General features: G+C 36.8%; 4 protein-coding genes across 6 annotated transcripts; 1 reads left to right on the top strand and 3 right to left on the bottom strand.

Moving 5' to 3' along the window:
• The first annotated feature begins 1,724 nt into the window (after positions 1 to 1,724).
• CCR4 (CRINKLY4 related 4) lies at positions 1,725 to 4,574 on the top strand. The gene has a single exon (XM_028054265.2). The coding sequence runs from the start codon at positions 1,878 to 1,880 to the stop codon at positions 4,260 to 4,262; it is 2,385 nt and encodes a 794-aa protein (XP_027910066.2). The 5' UTR covers positions 1,725 to 1,877; the 3' UTR covers positions 4,263 to 4,574.
• A 496-nt stretch (positions 4,575 to 5,070) lies between these two features.
• Positions 5,071 to 9,858, bottom strand: LOC114169214 (Leucine-rich receptor-like protein kinase family protein). Of its 2 annotated transcripts, none has more exons than XM_028054263.2 (3): positions 9,043 to 9,858; positions 5,760 to 8,449; positions 5,071 to 5,597 (listed from the first exon to the last, which is right to left on the bottom strand). In XM_028054263.2, exons 2-3 carry the CDS (start codon positions 8,314 to 8,316, stop codon positions 5,230 to 5,232), a joined length of 2,925 nt encoding a protein of 974 aa, XP_027910064.1. In that variant the 5' UTR covers positions 8,317 to 8,449; positions 9,043 to 9,858; the 3' UTR covers positions 5,071 to 5,229. The 2 variants fall into 2 exon arrangements, with proteins under 2 accessions (XP_027910064.1, XP_027910065.1); XM_028054264.2 differs by having other exon boundaries at positions 5,760 to 8,439.
• A 355-nt stretch (positions 9,859 to 10,213) lies between these two features.
• Positions 10,214 to 14,928, bottom strand: LOC114169217 (uncharacterized). The gene is made up of 12 exons (XM_028054266.2): positions 14,154 to 14,928; positions 13,867 to 14,051; positions 13,601 to 13,675; positions 13,476 to 13,517; positions 13,335 to 13,379; positions 12,742 to 12,828; positions 12,331 to 12,457; positions 12,142 to 12,222; positions 11,678 to 11,788; positions 11,518 to 11,582; positions 11,209 to 11,314; positions 10,214 to 10,573 (listed from the first exon to the last, which is right to left on the bottom strand). Exons 1-12 carry the CDS (start codon positions 14,626 to 14,628, stop codon positions 10,473 to 10,475), a joined length of 1,500 nt encoding a protein of 499 aa, XP_027910067.2. The 5' UTR covers positions 14,629 to 14,928; the 3' UTR covers positions 10,214 to 10,472.
• Positions 14,929 to 16,369: 1,441 nt separating this feature from the next.
• On the bottom strand, positions 16,370 to 21,626 carry LOC114168530 (RNA-binding (RRM/RBD/RNP motifs) family protein). Of its 2 annotated transcripts, none has more exons than XM_028053391.2 (6): positions 21,074 to 21,626; positions 20,784 to 20,916; positions 20,002 to 20,137; positions 19,492 to 19,528; positions 17,884 to 18,172; positions 16,370 to 17,787 (listed from the first exon to the last, which is right to left on the bottom strand). In XM_028053391.2, exons 1-6 carry the CDS (start codon positions 21,254 to 21,256, stop codon positions 17,747 to 17,749), a joined length of 819 nt encoding a protein of 272 aa, XP_027909192.1. In that variant the 5' UTR covers positions 21,257 to 21,626; the 3' UTR covers positions 16,370 to 17,746. The 2 variants fall into 2 exon arrangements, with proteins under 2 accessions (XP_027909192.1, XP_027909193.1); XM_028053392.2 differs by having other exon boundaries at positions 16,370 to 17,807; positions 21,074 to 21,625.
• Positions 21,627 to 21,828: the final 202 nt, after the last annotated feature.

Below are 21,828 nucleotides of genomic sequence, written 5' to 3'. Positions count from 1 at the left end.
GATATATATGATTTTTGGTGTGAAAGATGTATTAAAGATATTAAATGCACTAAAAAAAATCAAATTGTTCCGGTTCAGAAAAATACGAGATAATTCCTCACCAAAACAAAAAGAAAGTTTTTATGACTTGCTTAGGCCAAAAAACTCTGTCCCTTGACTATGGGAGTAACTCTCTTATTTATATCATAATTAGTTACAAAATATTGATCCCAAGATTCACCAAATAATAACTAAAAGAAAACCCATCATCTAATTCTAAAATATTTTTTAAAAATAACAGCACCTCTCAAAAACAAAATTATCTTCTACTCCTAAAATATCTAAGAATATAATAACCACCCTACTAACTCCCCAAAACATCGCCAGATACAAAACTAATTAAATCAATATTCTCCCTCGCCATCTTACGAGCCTACATACCGAGACGACACCCCCTTATTCCCTCAGTTTGATTCTAACTCCCTCTAGTACAGTATCCTCACTCGGTACCCTACCGAGACAACACCCACTCATCCTCTCAATCTTAAACCGACTTCCTCTGGTCCAGCACACAAATAAATTGACAAAAAAAAAAATTATCTTATTAAGTCAATCTGTAGAATTAAATTTCACTTTGTTTTAAGACATAATACCAAATATTGTGAGAAGATGGTTTAAATATTTAATTATATATCTAATATTTGCCTTATATTATAATAAGACCAAATAATAAGATGTGGTGATGGTATAATGGATTATAAGACCGGTAAGTTGTATTTAATTATTATAATATATTATATTTTAATTATTATAAATAAGGAAAATATATTTTTTTTACATATTAAAAATGTAAAAGTAAAAATTATTGGCTTTAAAAGTAATACAGAATCCAAAATTTAAAATGATTTTAGAGACAAAAACATATCATTACCTTTTTTTTAAATTATCATTCTCAACCATTGTTTATTTTAAGTAGTACCATTTGTCGAAAGCATTTTTTATTGGAATAAATGTATATAAATAGTTTTTATGGTGTGTGCTACGTGTTATTTTAAATCGTTTGTTGGATGTGTGGTTAGAGCAGTTAAGCGTTTTCAAATAACTTTCCTATATGAAATTTCCTTCGTACATCAACTTATTAAAACAAAATTTAAATTTGTCCACAGATTTTGTTGGTTCGTATTATTGATGAATCTTTGACTTTTGAGGTATATAATAAGAATTTGCATGTTGAATGATTTGATATCTTTATAACAAACCTTTTTAATAATATTTCTAATTACTAGTCACCATGTGTATTCATGTTACATTTGTTAACTCTCGTATAATTTGGTTTAGCTGAAAGGTCAGAGATATTAGTTATTTGTACATCTTAGAGTTACCAAATTAATAACACTGATTGGTTGAAAGGTCAGAGATAAAAGTCATTCAAGAATCAGTGACTCATCAAATAATCGCGAACCTGCTATTGGGTCGTGTAAAAAAATTTACACTTTCTGGTTCATAGCATAATAAGAATGGTAAAATTGACTCATTTTGAGTCTTTTTTTTTCACCACTTTCATCATAATCTCTATTATGCTCCCATTTATAACCATTCACTGCGAGAAGAGAACAAAATTAATCTAGATGTTTATTGGGCAGTGAAATGACCGAGTAGCAAATAAATTTGAAAAGGAAAACCGAGTCAGAGAACATAGATATGTAGACTCGGTCATGCATAGGTTGCTGAGTCCTAAAAACGACAGTGTTGTGTCTGTGTCTGAGTCTCTGAGTGTGACTATTGTGAAACCGCGTAGAGCCTTTTTTCCATTCTCCTTCTCATAAAAACCTCTTCTCACTTCCCTTCTCTAATCACTAAGAGCTTCACCATGAAATTAATGAACGCTTTTACTATTCATGTACAATTCCATGGCAGCTTTACTCCTTAATCGCTCCTTCTTCTGCCACCTATTCCTTTTCCTTTTTTGTCTTCCATCTATAAACACACTCTCCACTGTTTCCATTTCTCAAACCCCCAATTCAAACCAAACATTTATTTGCGTCTTGCAACATCCAAATCAACAGGGACAATCAAATCTCAACTGCACCACCTTTCCTCGGACTCAGACTCCGCCTTTCACGCTTGATGTGAATCCTACCGTTACCTACTCTCAGATTGTGGGTGGCAACGGCTTTGTATGTGCTTTGGGGCCATCATCTTCTTCCAGTTCCATCATGGGGTGTTGGAGATTCTCCGGCAATGCTTCTAATGTTCCCTACAAGCGCATCTACAATGGATCCCTTCTCCAAGATATTGACAGTAGCCACTCCCACGTTTGCGGTCTTGTAAATAATAATGACAGTGGCCTAAAGCTTGAGTGTTGGCAATGGCACGACTTCAATTCGAGCAGTGGGAGTTTGAGGAACATGTCAATGTCAAGCATTGCCGTGGGAGAGAATTTTGTGTGTGGGTTATCTCCGACGGGGGATGTTAAATGCACCGGCACGGGGAGGGTTAACAATAGTAGAGTTGTTGTTGATGTTCCTCCGCCTGGCGGGAATTACACTTTTCTCGCAGCTGGGGTTAGGCATGCCTGTGTCCTCTCCGGTGACGGTGGTTTGGATTGTTGGGGAGACATGGAGGGTGAGAAACCAGAAGGGAGGTTCGTTTCTTTGGCGTTGGGAGAGAACCGTAGCTGCGCGCTCGGGCACGACAGAAGAGTTGTCTGTTGGGGGTCCAATAATTTCACCATGCTGCAATCCTTGCAAGACACTTTTTTTGAGTCAATTGTGGCAAAGAAAAGTGTTTTCTGTGGAGTTGTGTCTTCCGATTTTTCCTTCCTCTGTTGGGGTTCTCCGTATTTTGATTCAGACAGCAAGGTGTTTGAAGATGTCCTCCCAGGACCTTGTCGGAACAAGTGCCCTTGTGGGCCCTTGCCCAACTCTGCCAAACTATGTCAGTCTTCTGATGTCATTTGCCAACCCTGTTCCCCTCAAGTAGTTCAATCTTCACTTCCACCTCCACCTCCACCTCCATCACCATCACCATCACCATCTCAGCCATTGCTACCATCAAACAACTCTCGTTGGAGCAGCCGAATGGTTGCATTCCTTGTGGTTGGATGTGTGGGGTGCAGTTCCCTGTTGCTAGTCATAGCTTTCTTCCTTCACAGGCACTGCAAGTCTAAACGCAGAGGAAGCCGTGTCCATGACTCTGGCCGGTTGGATGATGAGTCATCTCACTCTCAACCACAACCTCAAACCGAAGCTGGATCTCGTGTTCTTCAGAAGCGCTTGAGTCACGTGATCAGCATGGGAAATGGGAGCCCTTTGGAGGAGTTTTCCCTCCAGACACTGCTTCAAGTCACCGACAATTTCTCTGAGGAGAAGAGAGTTGGGATTGGAAGCTTCGGTTCGGTGTATCGTGCCACTTTGGAGGACGGGAAGGAGGTAGCTATAAAAAGAGCCGAAGCCTCATCTTCCACATACACAGTCTTGGGTGCCCAAGTGGACAAAGACAATGCTTTCGTGAATGAGCTCGAATCTCTCTCCAGACTCCACCACAAGAACCTGGTCCGTTTGGTGGGGTTCTATGAAGACACTAAAGAACGCATTTTGGTGTACGAGTACATGGACAATGGGAGTCTGAGTGACCATCTCCACAAGCTCCAAACTTCAGCTCTGATGTCATGGCCGGTGCGGATCAAGGTGGCTCTGGATGCTGCCAGAGGCATAGAGTACTTACACCAATACGCCACTCCTCCGATCATTCACCGTGACATAAAATCTGCAAACATATTGTTGGATGCCAAGTGGACTGCGAAAGTCTCTGATTTTGGACTCTCCCTGATGGGACCTGATCCTGAAGATGAGGAGGCTCACCTTTCACTTCTCGCAGCTGGCACTGTTGGCTACATGGACCCTGAATACTACAGGCTTCAACATTTGACCCCCAAGAGTGATGTCTACAGCTTTGGCGTGGTTCTGCTAGAGTTGCTCTCTGGGTACAAGGCCATCCACAAAAACGAAAATGGGGTGCCAAGAAATGTGGTTGATTTTGTGGTGCCATTCATTTTTCAAGATGAGATTCACAGAGTGTTGGACAGAAGAGTGCCCCCTCCCACGCCGTTCGAGATAGAAGCTGTGGCGTTTGTGGGTTATTTGGCAGCAGATTGTGTCAGGCTTGAAGGTCGTGACAGACCAACCATGTCTCAAGTTGTAAATAACTTGGAAAGAGCATTGGCTGCATGTTTAGCCCAACCAATACTCTCGAGGTCCACCACTCACTCTTCTTCGCAATAGCGTTATCTTCTTCTCTTTTGCTATCTCCTTCTCCACCACGCTCAGCTTCAGCTCCCTGCATTCTGACACAGTCAACTTTTGTATATTGCATCACTTTTTTTTTTCTTCATTTTTTCAAACTAATTTCGACGTCACGCCTCACACCAGACTACTCAATCATATACACTAACCCGCTCCATTTTTTGTTTTAAAATCCTGTAATAATTTGTAATTGATGGTGACGCCAAGAAGTGTATCATTCATTCATGATTCTATTATTATGTACCAAGCAAGGAAATGGAAATTACACTGTGGAATGAATAGTTTGAATCAGTGTGCATTCTAAGGCAAAAAATACACGGTTCAATTCACATCCTCCTTTTCATTTTCTTTTTCTAACAACTACTGGCTTCTCGGTCAATGTTTCGCTTATATTTCTTCACGAGACAAAGTCCAATAGAAGGAAATTTTTTTAAGAGGAGACTTGTAGCAAAGTCTTAAGATCTCTAACAAACCAAAATATACTTGTTTTTCAACTTGTTGAATCTTCAGATCTGTCGTTGACATGGGTGTGTCTAGACTCTTTCCTTTTATTTCAGCAACTCAAGTGACAAAAGAAAACACTTAGGTGCAGCTTTGGTAGATGGAAGAAATGGGAGCAAAGCAAAAAGGCTTTGTATTTCAAACTTAAAAGTTTTTTTTCTTCACAAAACTTAAAGTGGGTCAATACTTAAATAAATAAAAATGTTTTTTAGACATAAAGATGAAAACCAATAAAAGTAAAAGGAAAAAGTGAAAAGAGCTTGGGGTAGTACTATAATACACAAGATACCTAAACACGCAAAGCGATAATATAAGAAAAAAGAGTTTGGTAGGAACCCTTTAGGAAGCCATAATCATCATATAAATGTATGTCGGCATGGTTACGAAAGTGCTACAAAGTTAGGAAAAGGATTCACATTACGATTACATTTTGAAACGAAACTGATCAGAGAAGGGCATTTGTGTCTTTGTGATGACGGAATTTTGGTGATTTCAATGCACAAGGTTCTGCATCAGTTAGCATCTTAACAACCTCTCTCATGGTGGGACGCACAGAAGGAAGCTTAGTGGTGCACTTGATGCCAATCTTCAACACTTTCATCATATCTTCAACACACTCAGATGCCACCCTTTCATCAAGAATGTTGAGAATACTTTCACGGTCATTCAGATGAGTCAAAACCCAATAAACAATATCTTTCGCCTCTCCATAATCCTCTTCAATGGCTTCTCTGCCTGACACTAATTCTAACAGCACCACCCCAAAGCTATAAACATCACTCTTTTCAGTAATGTCAGTGGCATAAGCAAGTTCTGCATCAACGATAACAATATATACGTTAACCCCATGCCATTGAATTTCAAACATACATAAATAGGAAGCATATGTCATAAAAAAGAGAAAAGAACTCAAGATTCACATTAAAACTCAAGAAAAAACTGAAATTTCCCGGAAGAAAACATTTGCAAACTTACCTGGAGCAATATAACCAAGTGTGCCAGCCAGACAGCTATAACCCAATTGCTTATCAGATTTTTCTGCAAACCTTGCAATGCCAAAATCAGCAATTTTTGGCTCATAATCCTCGTCAAGCAAAATGTTGCTGGATTTTATATCCCTATGAATAATAGGTGGATTACAATCATGGTGTAAATAAGCAATTCCTTTGGCAGCTCCTAGAGCAATTTTATACCTCTGTTTCCAATCCAAGTCTGGCTTCCCATCTTTTATCTGTCCATGGAGAGCTTGAAATAGATTACCATTTGGCATGTACTCAAACACTAAAAGGTTGGATCCTCCTTTAAGTAAAGAAGCATAGAGTTTAAGTATATTTCTATGCCTAATTTTCCCCAAAATCTCCATCTCTGCAGCTAAAATTTTCACACCATCTATTTTCCCTAGTTGCTTGACAGCCACCATGGCTCTATTTTTCCTCAATTCCACTCGATAAACCTTTCCTGTGCCACCACTACCTATCAAATTATCTTCATCCAGATTACATATTTCATCAGCATCGATATCTACTTGGTGGAAAGATGCAAGGTTCCATTTTTGACTTATTTCCTTCTGACGTTGCATGCTGTTTTCTGCACCATGCTTGAGGCTTCTACAACTCAAAAGCACGAGACCAGCTAAAATAACAACAAAAATAGAAGCAATGAGAAAGATAAAGACAAATTTATTAGCAGGGATCCCTGGCTGATCACGACTTCTGGCACAAATCTTCAAATCAGAATTCAGGGAAGGTTTTAGGTTTCCCTCGAAACACAGCCCCTTGTTTCCAAGAAAGGCTTTCTCTCCTCCAACAATAAAAAGACCAGATGGAATTCTCCCAGAAAGCAGGTTTTCAGAAAAATCCACCGAACTTAGCTTTATGGCTTCTAAACTATCTGGAATAGAACCTGTGAGTTTGTTTCCAGACATGTTAAGAGAGTTCAATGAGTTCATAAGTGAAATTGACTGGGGGATATTTCCAGATAGAGAATTCCAAGCAAGATTCAAGTCCACTAGTCTTGCACAATTACCCAGTTCTGGTGGTATTGAACCAGTTAAGGAATTCACTTCTAAATGCAAAGAGGATAACTGCTTCAGAGATCCAATTTCAGGCGGTATTTCACCAGAGAAATTGTTGTTGCTCAAGTAAAGCTTCTCCAAGTTCGCCAGCTTGCCAAGTTCTGATGGGAGCTTACCTGAAAACCTGTTTTTTGTCAAAACTACCTGACTTAAGCTAGTAGACAACCCAATTTCTGAAGGTACAGCACCAGTGAAATCATTATAAGCCAAATCAATTATTTTTACATATGGAAGTGCCCAAACCTCATCTGGAATTTTCCCAGATAACTGGTTCATACTGATCCTGAATCTCCTCAGAGATTTACATGTAGCATAAGACTCCGGAAAAGTCCCTGAGAAATTGTTTTGCAATGCAAGCAACAACCTCAACTTACTTCTTTCACACAAGAACTTTGGGAAATCGCCTGAAAATTGATTCTCAGATATGTCAATACTTTCAAGTGGTGAAAAACGGCCAAAATTTTCTGGAATCCTCCCAGTGAAGTTGTTTCTATATATCGAGAACCCAATGAGATGGCTCATATCTGCAAATCCTACAGGAAGTTCTCCAGAAAATCTGTTCTCATATAATTGAAAAACAACCAAGTTCTTCATATTCCCAATTTCCTCTGGCAACCTACCATACATGTTGTTCGAAGAAAGGTCAATCTCCCGCAGTTTGGTGAGGTTTGCAAGCTCTGCTGGAATCTCTCCAGTCAAATTATTTGAGAAGAGCTCAATCTTGTAAAGATTCTCTAACTTGGAAATTGATCTGGATAGTTTTCCAGAGATTTTATTTCTTGACATATCCAGTGTCTCCAATGCCTTCATTTCATACAGTGATTCTGGAATGTCTCCTATCAAATGGGAGCCACCAAGATAAAGCCAGGTCAAGTTCTTCAGATTTCCAAGAGTCCCTGGAATCTCACCTTCATCGTATGCATTTACCCCAAGACCCAGTGCAACCAGTCCGGTTAGATTCCCAACCCAGCTAGGGATGCTACCAGAGAAGTAGTTTGCTGAAAGATCAAGAATTTGCAGGTTTCTCAGCCCAGACAAGTCTGGGATTGCTCCCACCAATTGATTTCCTGTTAGATTCAGCACTCTGAGGCTGCTACACCTGCTTATTTCTGCTGGAAGCTTTTCGGAAATTAAATTTGATGGCAGTGAGAGAACTTGCAGGCTCTGCAAAACTGAGAGTGATGGAAAAATGACACCAGAGAGGGACTTATTGTCCAGTGAGATTTCTGTGACTCTACCAGAAACTTGATCACATGCAATTCCATAAAACTCACATGGAGACTCTGATTCATTCCAGGAAGCAAAGTAATTCAAGGGGTCCTTCAAATGGTTCTTGAACTGAAAAAGAGCGTGGCTTTCCGATGTCTGAGACACACAAGGCGGGAAAATAGAGTAGAAGGTGAGAAAGAGCACTGCCAATAACTGGAAAAAGGATAAGAGACAGATGCTCTTGGCCATTAAGACAGAATTCGGGGGCAAATTTGTCAGTTCAGATAAGAAATAGAATCATTGGAATGGCAGCAAGGTGGATGATAATATTCGAACTTGGGTGATCAATAAACCATTATTGCAGGGACCATCCTGGAAACAACTGATCAGGGAACAAAATCATACACTGACATTAAACTATAAACAAGCTACACATTAATAAAGAATTCTAAGGAAAAGCAATATGGTGATGTCAGAAAGCAAAGAAAGGTGACGTTGGAAGGTCAATTTTGTTTGTATCTGTAGAGAATTATTGCACCGTCATTACTATGATTCTAATCAAAGAATTGAAGAAAGGGATAATGCTTTGAAGTCACTCATTCGCATCTTTGGCACAAAAGAGGTTCTAATCTAATTTGCTCTGAAAGCAAAGCACACATAATATAATTATAGCCAAGTGCAGTTCTTCTTTTCTAATCATGAGTGACTATTACTAACAACCCTGCTATGCACATCAGAATGAAATTCAAATGTTTTAATAGAATTTAGCAGAGAGCTAATCAATCACAAGGTAATATGCTTAAAATTGTAACTGTTACAACTTACTACTTCAACCTGAAGGAACACCCGGTGTTCTTGTTCCAAATCCAAACTCAAAACAAAGAGCAGAACAAGAAAATGGATAAAAGATTGAAAGAAAAAGAATTTCATTTGAGTAGCAAGGTTTAACCTGGTCTGAAAAAAAGAATCTGATACCTGATTCATAGAAACTGTGCTGGATCTCCGAAGTCTGTCTTCATCTCTTCTTCAAAATGAGAGGAAAACTGAGTCTTATTTTGTTGGTAGTGATACAAAGATTGTTGTGTTAGTGGGATGTGTTGGAAAATGCATAGACAGAGAGCAGAGAACAAAAGGGTGTTGACAGTTCCATAGTGTGTGTATTGGTATTGAATTGGAAGTTTCGAAAGGAGTACAAGAGTGAGGAAATTGGTAGTGGAGTAGAATTGGAGATATTAGAGCGTGAGCATTAACACTAGCACTACCTCTCAGTAGTGGCGTGTGTGAGTGTGAGACTGACAGAAAAAGAATAGTTTCCAGAAACATATAGCGTGACCTTAAAATCGAAATATGCTAAAAGAGTGAAAGAAAAACAGAAAAAAGATAGCTTGAGTTTGACACCATTTCATTATGTCAAGGAGTGAACCATTGATTGAGGTTTGGTGTGGGGCAAAAATGCTTTAGAGATTGGCATAAGAAGGTGCTATTCTCTCTCACACTTCTCTTGATTTGTTCCACCTTCCATTCATTCATCCATCCGCTACTAGTGGAATGAATGGACCACTATAAAGAACACACAAGTACACACCCATTTTCCCATCCACTCATTTCCCTCATCAACCATTTCTCACTCTTCCTCTTTTTCGTTTCACTGCATCAATAGCAACTTTTTCACGAATCAATTCCTATTCATATCACTCGATCGATCAATCAATACTCATCCACTTTCCACGTATCTACGTACTCCATAATACCAAACAATAAACACAACAAGTTTTTACCTTAGTCAAACAATACTTATGCAGTAACATATTTATTATCAGTTGATCTTGAATCTATCCAGCTTAAGCATATAAATATCTTTCGTGCCTGTTTGGCATCTTATCCACTTCTTACTGTTGGCTGACAGATGTATTCATCAGTTTTTAAAATTCATAAATATGAATCAAGCGAAGCGAAATCGAGCTGGAAAAAAAGTATATTTTATTTAATAGTTTTTAGTATTTGTGTGAGCTATGGAGATCACAGCCATGAGTATTTTGACGAGAGTTTGGATAAGAAATGGAAGTTGTCACTACAAAAAAAAAGCTAAATTGTGGAGGTTTTAATTTCATTTAGTGGAAGTTCATTGAAAAATATATCAAAGAAATTATTGAGAATGATAGAAACATGCTTGGATATTGAAATATTGTACTGGTGTGAGTAACTCTGCATAAGTTCAAGCTCAATTATTTCTTCTGTTATTTCTGTGATGTTTTTTTCCTCTCTTTAATGTAATCATTGCAAGTAAAAGATGGTGGCTGCACTGCAGCATAAGTTAATTTTCCCTTTCTGTTCTGTTTCGATAATAAAGGAGCAATGTAATGTATAGAGAATCTTGTTTTGTTCATAAAGAAGCAATTTGGTAGCTAGGGTTTTGGTATCCCAACGAACTCTTGTATCAGATGTTCAACTATTTTTCTTGATGTAACCTTATCGATCTCGTACGCTTTCATCTCATTCTTCAGACCTGCCACCCACCCACAAAATATTATCACTGTAATCTTTATTGCATATTCAACAACATAACCACAAAAAATAGTTCATAAATTTAATCCTTACTTCACGCATTAATATAGCTTTGGATGTAAAACTGTTGTTTTATTCCACTCCACCAAATTTTAAGAAAAAGATTTTATTCCTGGATCTCATTGATTATTGTACCATAAACATCATCATAACTCAAATCTGTTCAATTTTTTAATGATGTTATGGATATTAATTATGAAAGGTTGATTATAGATTTAGTTCCTATATACTACAATTATTACTCCTACACCAATATTAATTATTTATTTTAGTTTTCTATTATATTTCTTTCTACTTAAAACACTAAGATACTTATTTCTCTGTACAGAATCTTCACAAATGCCGACAATTAGATTGTTTTACACCTTTTTAACTTTCACAAGAAAATTCTCTCAATTTTCTCCTTTTCAAACTATTGGAATAGAACAGAGTGTTGAAAGATTTGCAAAACAACAAAATTCAATGAAATGACTAGATTTATTTAATTTTAAAGATACTAACATTATGCATGTCTAAATCAAAAAAATAAATAAATAGAACAAAGTAGTTTTGGAGGAAGAAAAAGGTGAAACCCACCTGGAAAGTGCATAGCTTTGAGTGGCAGCCGCGAAGCATTAAAATCGAAGAAAAAGAGCAAACTCTCTAACAGCTTCGTAGATTCCGTGCAAATCAAAACTTCTCTCTGTCACATTCAATCATATTCATACAAAGCTTCTTCAGTTTCAATGTTTCAATTGGACAGAACACAAACACATGTTGTGAAATATAATTACTATTGTTGTGTGTTGCAGTGTCCAATATAATTATTTAGCTAACTGTTAGAAGAAAAGTTAGTAAAATATAAGATGTAAATTCAGAGTTTGATTACCATAAGTAGTAACAAACCTTGAAGTTCTTTTCATCAGTAAAATACCCCGAAACCACAATAAGTGCTCGAAGTTTCTCATACACTGAAGCAGAACAAAGTAATAAAAGTTAGAAATGCATTGCGTCTGAAAAACCAGATGGAAAGTTTGAATTGCAAAGTTGAATAATGGAGACTGACACTGAAATCGTGTTATTTCTTGTGCAAGATTTTCTGCGCGAGAAAGAAGCTGTCCAATTGAAATTCCGATGCAACTCATGCCAATTTGCAATGACCTTGAATCTCCACTCTCTGCTTTATTACCCCATCACACAAAAATAGTAAATTTTTGTTAAAGGATTAGATTTTAACATACAACCTCCTTTGGTTGATTACATGGTACATGTTGATTGATTAAAACTATGATGTTTTTGGGATTATGTAACAATATTTAGAAACAGAACCAAAATAAATTAGAATGGAAACTGCAATACAGTTAAAATTGTAGCTTATGAATATTGGTGAATAGATCTACACTGCCGACAGGCAGAAGATCAACAGAGAGAGAATCGAAAGTAATGTTATGTCATTTCATTACACTCATTTATGAAAGCATTTATGAAAGGTACCTTTGTTTATTTATATACACAAACAAAAGTGAATACCTTGTCCTGTCCACTTTTTGAAGTCCTTCCACAAGATATCTGCTACTTGGAGGGAGGAAAGGTCATGCATTTTGTACTTCACTGAAAATCACAAACACTTCAACATACACAGCAACTAAACCAAGAAGATTGAACAATAGCAGTAGCATGTGAAGATCCAAAATAATAGAAAATGGTGTGGGGGCATACATAATTGGTAAAAGCCATTGCAGCCATAACGACCAGCACCATTGATCAATAATGAAGCCGTGTACTTATCTTTAGAGGTGCAGGCAGGGTCCCTTAGATTCGCAGTATCTAAAAGAATGCCAGCTAGCTGCAACCATTCACAGGAATCAAAGATGAGACAAAAATTCATTTTAATTTTTGGGTAGACATGAGGGACACAACAACCAAACAAGACAAAAAAAACAATACAAGTCAAGTGAATAGCATGGTGTATGTCAACACCACTAAAATCGGCATGAATCATGCTACCAACTGTTGAATAACAACACTCTTATAATTGCATGAACCTTCTTTTCTTTCTTTCTCAGAGAAAATGTTTCTATAGTCTTAGAAATTACATTAAAACATCAGAAAAAGGTAAGTTTGAAGTACCAGAAGTTTACTGAATGATTTGCTAGCCAAAATTTCAGGCGAATAATTTACAAATTTGTCTGCTATGGCCGTGCAAGAAGAGCATTCCTGTAGCAATGGTTAAAGGGTTAAACGAGAACTGAGACTTTATAATGATACATCCATGGAAGAAACAGATTATTCTTCTATATCATTCACCATCAGTTCACATTATATAAAAAGCTTCTGCTAATACTTGTTCAGCTGTTTTAATCCTTCAAGTTGAAAGCTCTAAACATCATAGTAAGTATGTGCAGTTTTGAGTAGCATCATTTACTTATAGATTCATACAGTTCCATGTAAATATATGCAGAATTTTAATAATTTTTATCATTTGGACTAGTGAATGATATAATAGATCATAGATGGAGTAGAACATCAACAAAGCACACCAGGTAAAAACCTAATAAAGTAAAACTAAAGGCATCAGAGTAAAATTTAAACATGTAAAATTACAAGTACCTAGATGTTGAACTTTTAAAATATAAAGATTAAAACTGAAATTGAGGAAAATATGATAACCATAAATACAAGAGGAGATATCACTGAAATTGTGTGGGGAATTTAAGGCCCACCTCGCCTGTGATGACAGTTTTAACCCATGGATATATTGTCTCACCCTGAGAAATAAGAGTTTTATGGATGGTATGCATTAGTTCTTAAATATTAAAAAAAAAAAGTGTATAAAATGGTTGAAAAAGGTGCAGTAAATTAACCTTTCTGCTGTGAAAATTTTCAACCACAGCATGCTTCAATTTCTGCTTTCAAAAGAACATAATATCAGTAATTTTCTGATATCATAACCAGAGCTGAACATTGTGTCCACTGCATAATTTGTTACCTCTTGCTTAATCTTGCTTCCCTTCAACAGTACGATCTTAAGACTCCCAAATAGATCATAGTAACACAAATCAATCTGTGAAATTTATTCAAATAATTAAGCATTCTTTTGGAGTGTACACACAGGGGAAAAAAATGGTGTTTAAGACTCCCTCATAGCTTTAATAATTAATATCTTTGGTTTATCCAAAAATAAAAAGCAGGCCTAATTTGATGTAAGTACATATTTTCAAAATTATAATTGTAGAACAGTCTCGTCAAACTAACCTCATCTGCAAAAATCAAGGATGACTGATCAATATGACATGAATCAAGCAACCACTTGAGTTCAACATGCGAACCAAGATTTGTCCTGTTAATGTTAATGATTGGTACTGTGCAGTATTGATCGCTCTCTGAAGTTACATCTAGGTAGAAGGAATACGTGATGATTGAAGCCACAGTTCCTACATCTGTTAACAGTTACATTTACAATATATTATTCCAGAACAAAATAGTGATCAGAAAAATCATGGATTCATGTTCACAAGATTCTGTTAAGAAATAGAAATTACCAACACCATCTGAACCCATTACTGCACGTAAGAATTTGCCTGGTACACCAGCATTGACATCATCCTTTCTTGCTTTCAAATATTCGTTTAGCTTCTCAATGGTTTGACATGATTCAACAATTTCCATTTGCGGTGATACTCCACTGTAGTACGAAGCTGCAGACAGTGGAAGTAGAATACTCGATAGCTTTTCTTTTCTTCTGGTCACAGTGTATGTCTTTTCTGTATTGGTTACTGCATGTGATTTTAAGGCCTGATGTTTTTCACCAGCTTCGGGAGTGTGGTGGCTATGGCCATATCCAAGATGGTCTGAATTATTTTGTTCAATCAACTCAGATTGAATATCCAGTTGAATAAATGGAGTAATTTTGCTGGTTTTTAACCACTTCTCAGATGGAGAATGTTCAGAAGACTCTTCCTTGAATCCTGAGACTACTGAATTCTCTGGTGACCACTCCATAGCCTCTTCAGACATATCTGAGATACGATGGTTTCACCAATATCTGATACATATAGATATACTCTTCCTCTTTCTTAGAGCTTTTCTGAGAATGGTCACTAAATTAAGCTTCAGAGCAAGAACGGGAAAAAAAACAAGACAACATTTGTTGGATTCTCCGAAACTGAGAAACATTTGTTGAATTACTGTTATTCTATTAGCTTTGTGAAACACAACAGAATATGCCTATGCCTGCATATGTGAATAAAAACACAGCAGGCCTTGACCGAGCCAAAGAAACAAAACATTATCGGATATTTACGGGAGCTCTTCTAAGTCTATATCAATTAAAGATAACAATCTCATAATATATAACTGAAATGCAAACTTCATAGGTTTTTTTATAAGAATACAAAGTTAATAGATAATATATCAGATTTGTTCGACCGATAGATAATATGATAGATTAAGAAGACATGAAAGTAATATATAAAAAATAATAAATTTATTAATTTTTAAGATGTTGAATTCAAAATAGTCATATTTTTTATTTAGGTTTAGCTTTAGTAATATTTATAGAAAAAGGTTTAAATAAGATAATTTATTATCGTAAAATTATTTTAGTTGTTCGATTTATATTATTTAGAAACTTTGAGACCAACTCAATTTTTAACAATTTCACACATTTGCAAAGATAATTACAAGCATAGCTAAGAAGTGACATTATAACGGTGTGCCGTAAAAATAAAAAAAATAGTGCACAATGCATAATGTAATTTGTTACATTTTGGGCTCAAGTGAATATGTATGATCACTTTCACGTCTAAACATCCATTAACCAAAAATCATAAATACAAACCAGGTTATAACAAACGTTGATATACAGTCATACACAATTGATCACACATAAACCAAGTGTAAAGTTGTTGCTAGAAAAATATAAGATATTTTTGTTCATTAGAGGCTTTGATCTACTGTCACGAATTTTGATTCATCTTTAATCTCTACTATTGTTAAATCAAGAGTAGATTTAACAGCAACATATGTTACATCAAGCTACGGAGAAATACTGCACTATCAGTGCCTTACTTAACTATTAAGAGGAACAGAATAGAATAAGTAAGTTGTTAAACTCTCCATAATACATTCTCCTGATTTGAATTTTTTAGCTTAAAATAAGAGGAATGCTTATTTTGTGAACTTAAAGTTGAATCCAGTTGAAAAATACCCCAACTTTAAATTTAAATCATATCAGTCAATGATTCAGATTTTGTTTGGGAACAATTTCTGAGAGTTGATGATGAAAAGAATTCTCAGGTTTTAAAAAAGGACTTTAATTTCATCATGAAGGAGTTAATTATTCGTTAAGATCTTTAGAATTCATATGATTGAAAAAATTATATCTTGAAAAAAAACGTATAGAATCGAAGCAACACACGACCCTTCTAATAGAGACTAACTTTAGGTAATACATTATAAGTTCCATGAAATATCACCTTATACAGTGGACTTGACAACATTAGAAGTACTAAATTCAACAATTTCATATAAAAATAATTGTATGAGTTTGTAAAGTACTCTTTGTTATATTGAGTTAAAATAATAATATACAATTGTAAGCATGGATCTATAATAGAAAAGAGGAGTCTCAGTGGTATATATGTATGCAAAAGCGTTTGGATAAACTAAGAGGGTGGTCTTGAAAGGTTTCATTTATGATGTGTATAGAGAGTGAAAATAAAAACTAATTTTGAGGTTGAAGAGGAATACAACAAGATTTAATAAGTAAACCTCAGATTTAGCACATATAATTAATAAATAAAATGTGTTTGAGTGAACATTGGTGGAAGAATTAACTTGATTTGCTTATGTTGACATAGGTTGAACAGAAGCAAGCATAACATGAAATTAAAGACATAGTAGAATGAGTAGCAAATCCATTCTCATCCGACATGGATAGAGAATGAAATCCTCCTACTTCAGTATTCCTAATTACAATCCAAACCATATAGGCTTAAACATATAATTAATAGAGTATCAAGGTCCATCTCGATGTAAAAGTTGGCAGATAGAAAAGCAGAGAGAAGAGAGAAGAGAGAAAGAGAGAGAGAGAGACAGAGAGTGATGAGATTCACCTATGTCCTAACCATGGTTGGTGAGTAAGTGAAGTACCCAAGGGAACCAAAATATCTCCCAGGGTTACATGCAAGTGTTTTGAGTTCTACATCCATTGATGCAGTTCTCAACATGATGATGAAATCTACTACTACTTATGCTAAAAGGGAAAATAAAACACTATCCCTCCTAAGGATTAGTGGATTGGGCTTAAACTCCCATAGTTTAGCCACATTCAATTTACAGGAAAAACCAAGAACAAAAAAACAGTAGTTAGATATTGGCTCCCCTTACCCAAAGGGAAGATTGTGAATTGATTGGTTGGTTAAAACTCGTTTTTGAGAAAATTGAAATGAAGTTGAGAAAAGAAAACATATTTATAAAGACATGACTGATCCTAACACTAAGGCCTAAGACTAGCTAGATGTTACCATACAAAAAAGCTGGGACATCCAATGTCCATGATTGCTAAAAGTTCCTCTTCATGCAGAGGTGATTATAGCAGTGATTGGAGGGAATACCTATTTTTGCAGAACTAACTTCATTTCTAGTTGATGAGCTACTTTCCCATTTACAATTTTTCAAACCATTCTACACTTTTACTTAGCCCTCCTTGGGCGCAAGTCAAGAAGATGGTTCTTTTGGGCTCGGCCTTTCCAGGGCCAAGCTTTGCTGTTCTTTTTTTCCAACAACTCAGCCAGCCATTTCCGGTGGCCGGCCACTGTTGGTTCGGCGGTTCACCTGAGGGAACCCTTCATTCAAGATGCAACATTTTTTTGAGAAAAAGAAATGCATGACTCTCCAGATGTGGAGGAACATTTTCGCCCCTACGGGGGGCTTCTTATATATGCTGGAAAAGCCCAAATGCCATTGATGGACTTTGCATTGTGTTAGTGAAAGAGTGGGTGTGTGTGAGAGAGAGCACCATGGTTAGGGCAAAGGTTGATGATGATGATGATGATGGTGGTGATGACGATGAGGACGAGAGACTTCAAGAAGCAACTGGGAAGTTTTGACATAGCTAGTTTGAGATGAGTCTCTAGCGATGAGGAATTGGAGCTTGAAGAGACATGGTCACGCCTGCGGCACAGCGAAACACACTGTCAAAGATGTTAGCGCCCCATTAATCACTCGTGAATTGGAATGGGAACGAAAGAAAAGGAGCAGAAACCAAACCTGATTGCAAGGCAGGGGAAGGAGCAAGAGACATGGGTGTTCCGTAGTGCTGGGCATAGGCACCTGCTGCAGTGGAAGCAATCGGTGAATACTGAAAGAGGTGAGGGGCATAGTTCACACCGTAACCCTGCCCGGAACTATAGCCCCCGCTTGTGCCACCGCCGCCACTCCCTTCTCCGCCGTACTGCAGATACGGGTAGAAAGCTGCAGCACCCGTCATCATCCCTCCTGGCCCGCTTCCATAAACCGGGTACTGTGCTGTTGCTCCTCCATACACACCATAGTAGCTCTGCACCATGCATGCCATTTTCCATTTTTCAATACTAGATTCCAACAATTTAATTACTTTATTATTATTCTACCTCGTCAGCAAGATTTCGTTATCATTCTAGTTTATTAAAAGGTGGACCACTAGCATTCGCAGCAGCATGCCTTTGATTAAAAAATGTGGGTGTGTGCAGTGCAGAAGCACTTGAATTTAGAAGACTGTGAAAGTATGCGTAGCACATGACTCAGAAGAAATGGACCACAAACTTCACCTCTTGAAGAAAAAAGAAATAATATTGGGGGGAAAAGACAGGACAGGCAACACTTTGACTAAGCCTCACTCACTCATTACTCCTTTGGTTGTCCCAAGGGAAGGGAATCAATTATACAAACAGTGCGTATGCACCGACTTACCACCTTCATTTCCACATTTTGTAGGGTACAATTATGTGTTGTCCAAGAAAAACTTCATCCCCACATAAATAGTGAAAGCTCCCACACAATTACCACCCTACCCTCATACATCGTACACTACCCACCCTTCTTTTGTTTCATTTCATCCATTCATTCCTTTGCTTTATTATGCATGCATTTTTTGGAATTTTATTTCTTATAATCACGGATTATTTAAATTTATATATTATGCTACTTACGCGTTTTAGTTTTTATTATTTATAATAATATTTAATTATAATTATCTATTTATTTTATTTCATAAAAAAATAGCTTTATCGTTTACATACAGTCTATTGCATATAGAAATAGAGACACATAAGTATGCGTGATTCATCATTTTCATAACACTAATAAACCCATTATACTTACAATACTAAAAATGTAACGGGTCTTATAGGTTGTTTTGTTGCAAGTAGTTAAGAGCATGTTTACTTTTGATGAGTCCAACATGTTCTTTACGACGATGAAGATTTGTTGAAGTACCGAATTTCAAATATTGAAAATTTTCCAAAACTCGGTTTAATGTGTTATAGATTGCAAGTTGTAACTGTACTCATATTAAATAGGAATGGATGATTAGAAAAGATAATAGTATATTTAACGATAAAAAGGAGAAAACATAGGATAATATATCTTAGAGGATTTAGGAGATTGTTTTAGACTATGGTTATTTTTAGAAATCTAAATATATTTGAATGCAATGTAAAAAGAAGAGAGAGAGAGAGAGGGAGGGTGGGAGGACAGTGGAAAGAAACAGTTTGATTTCAGGTTCAAAAGGTAGTGTGTCCTCCTAAAAGCTACGCAAGAAAACGCATCCTAAGTAAAAGAATTAGTGTAGACAAAGAGGAAAAAAAAAGTAAAAGTGAAAGTAAAAAATGTACAAACCGTAGGGTAAGTGTAATCCGGCGAGTAAGGAGAGTACCTGAAAATAGTGATAAAAGAATAAGGAAAGAAAAGGGTTAGAATGTGAAGCAATAATAAGAGAGGGTAGTGCAGACATGGTGCATGTGGTGTTTACATGCACCATCGTCAAACTAAACGCGTACACAGATAAAGGTCAAAGGACGTGAAAGATTATTCACAGTGGTGCATAGTCCTTTTTCTTTGGCCTCGCACATGAGAGTGATAGAAAAAAAGTCTCTCTCTAGTGCATAGGTATGATGTGTAGGTTGATTGTGTGAAAAGAATAGAGATGAAGTGGGTGGCAATGGCAAGGCAAGGTAAGGTGAGTAAAAAATATGTTTGGGAGTTTTTGTTGTGAATGAGTTGGCATGCACGTGCCATGATCCCACCTTAGTAGTACAACTGTAGAGGAGGGAGAGAGAGAGAGAGAGAGAGAGAGAGAGAGAAAGAAAAAGGAGTAGCATGCTATAAAGAGTTAAAGCATATTCATACCCATAAACATTATAAGGTATCCCTTGCTGGATGGCATAATGAGGGAAGGTTGCTGCTGAAGGAAAAGCTGATCCCACTCCTCCTCCAAATCCTGTCTGGAAAGAACCCATTACTCTGAAGTTCCTCCCTCCTCCTCCTGCCAAATATGTTTATTAATTTATACTAATAACATCATCAACAAAACAAACACATCATAGAAATAGTTCCAGTTATGTATGTATATGTATAATAAAAGAACATGTATTATTGATTATAGTACATTGGGTTGTTTTTCAGTGGAAAAAAACATGGCCGAAAAATAACTAAAGGCAACAAATGCAGTGGACGTACTGCTTTGGTTCCATGCTTCTTAGGGACATTTCTTCTTCCATTTGTTTCCCAAAAATATACATGAAATAAAACTCTCTTCTCTCTTGGATAAAACATAATAGAACTTTCCACTCTGGAAGAATATTCAATCTTAGCTGTCATGTAGCTGTGTTGTCTTCCATTTTTATCAAAGAATATTTCGACGCAGATATCATGACTTGGATTTCACTCAAACACACTAATAATTTTCGGGAGGAATATCCATTAACGAGCATGTACGTGGGGTATATGGATGAGAATAGTTTGAGAAATGTTAGAGCTATAGCATCTTTCAACAGTGACAGACTAAAAAGAGAAGATTTTATGCGACTTATGGGATATCTGATACATCATGTCAATGAGATAATAAGAACTGGGATGATGAAGAAGAAGGAGAAGGAGAAGATAGAGAAGAACAAATTTTGTATACGAACCATGCTTTGGGGTTGAAGGCTTAGATCTCTGGACACCCAAAGAAGCAAGGTTGCAGTTGGCCCTCCTTCCGTCGATTACAGGAGCAGCATCTACACAAGCTCTCATGGCAGCTTCTGGTTCGCGAAATGTAACCTGAAACGAAAATAATGAACATCCTTGTGACACAGTACACATATTGTTTCATTTAAAGTTGAGATCTAGGTGGGTGGTGGTATGTAATAGGAATTGGACAAAAGAATTAATTTATATGAATATAAGGAAAAGGAGATAGAGAGAGATATGAACATACAAATCCATAGCCTTTAGATCTTCCAGTAGCTTTGTCAGTGATGACAACAGCCTCCAAGATCTCACCAAATTGCTCAAAATACTTCTTCATGGTCTCCTTTTGGGTCTCCCAGGCCAAGCCTCCAACAAAGACCTTAGTGTATGTGGTGTCACCAAACTGGCCTGCCAAATTAACTGGAGTCATGTTGAATTCTTGGGATCGAGAGAAGCAATGAAAAGAGTTGAATCCTGTGTGGTGTTGCGGTGGGTGATGATCTTAATCTTATTATCTGTAGCTAGAGTCAGCTGAGCTATGACAAAACTTCCCAGTGTTATTTTGTCAAACAATGAGTGTGTAGAGAGAGAGAGAGATCTAGGTGACGGGGGAAGAAGAAGAAGAAGATGATGAGAAATACCCGCTAAATTTAGAGGGATATGTTCTCTGGGGTGTGGTGATGTTGATGAGAAGGGAAGAGAAGAGAAGAGAGACAATTAGGTCAGAGATCAAAAAAAAATGAGAGAGAAAGAGAGAGAGAATTGAGAGGGAAGAGAAAGCAAAAGTTGGAAAAAGAGGAAAGGGCCTCACATAATAAGGACATGAATTATATACAGAGCAGCCCCCACCTGCTTCCATTATTCAATCTCAATTTTCCTTTCTTTTCTTTAACAATATCAAATCTCAAACCGGACCACACTTCTTCGGCTTATGCTTCTTCTGGTTCGATCCCATCCATTACCTCATATGCATTTAATTATATTTATCACTATATTAATTAT

Source organism: Vigna unguiculata, chromosome 11 (assembly GCF_037176805.1).
Source record: "Vigna unguiculata cultivar grain cowpea cultivar isolate G323 ecotype 2 chromosome 11, ASM3717680v1, whole genome shotgun sequence".
Classification (NCBI taxonomy): domain Eukaryota; kingdom Viridiplantae; phylum Streptophyta; class Magnoliopsida; order Fabales; family Fabaceae; genus Vigna; species Vigna unguiculata.
Note: the sequence above shows the minus strand (reverse complement) of the source record. Positions and strands in the feature narration are given on the sequence as shown.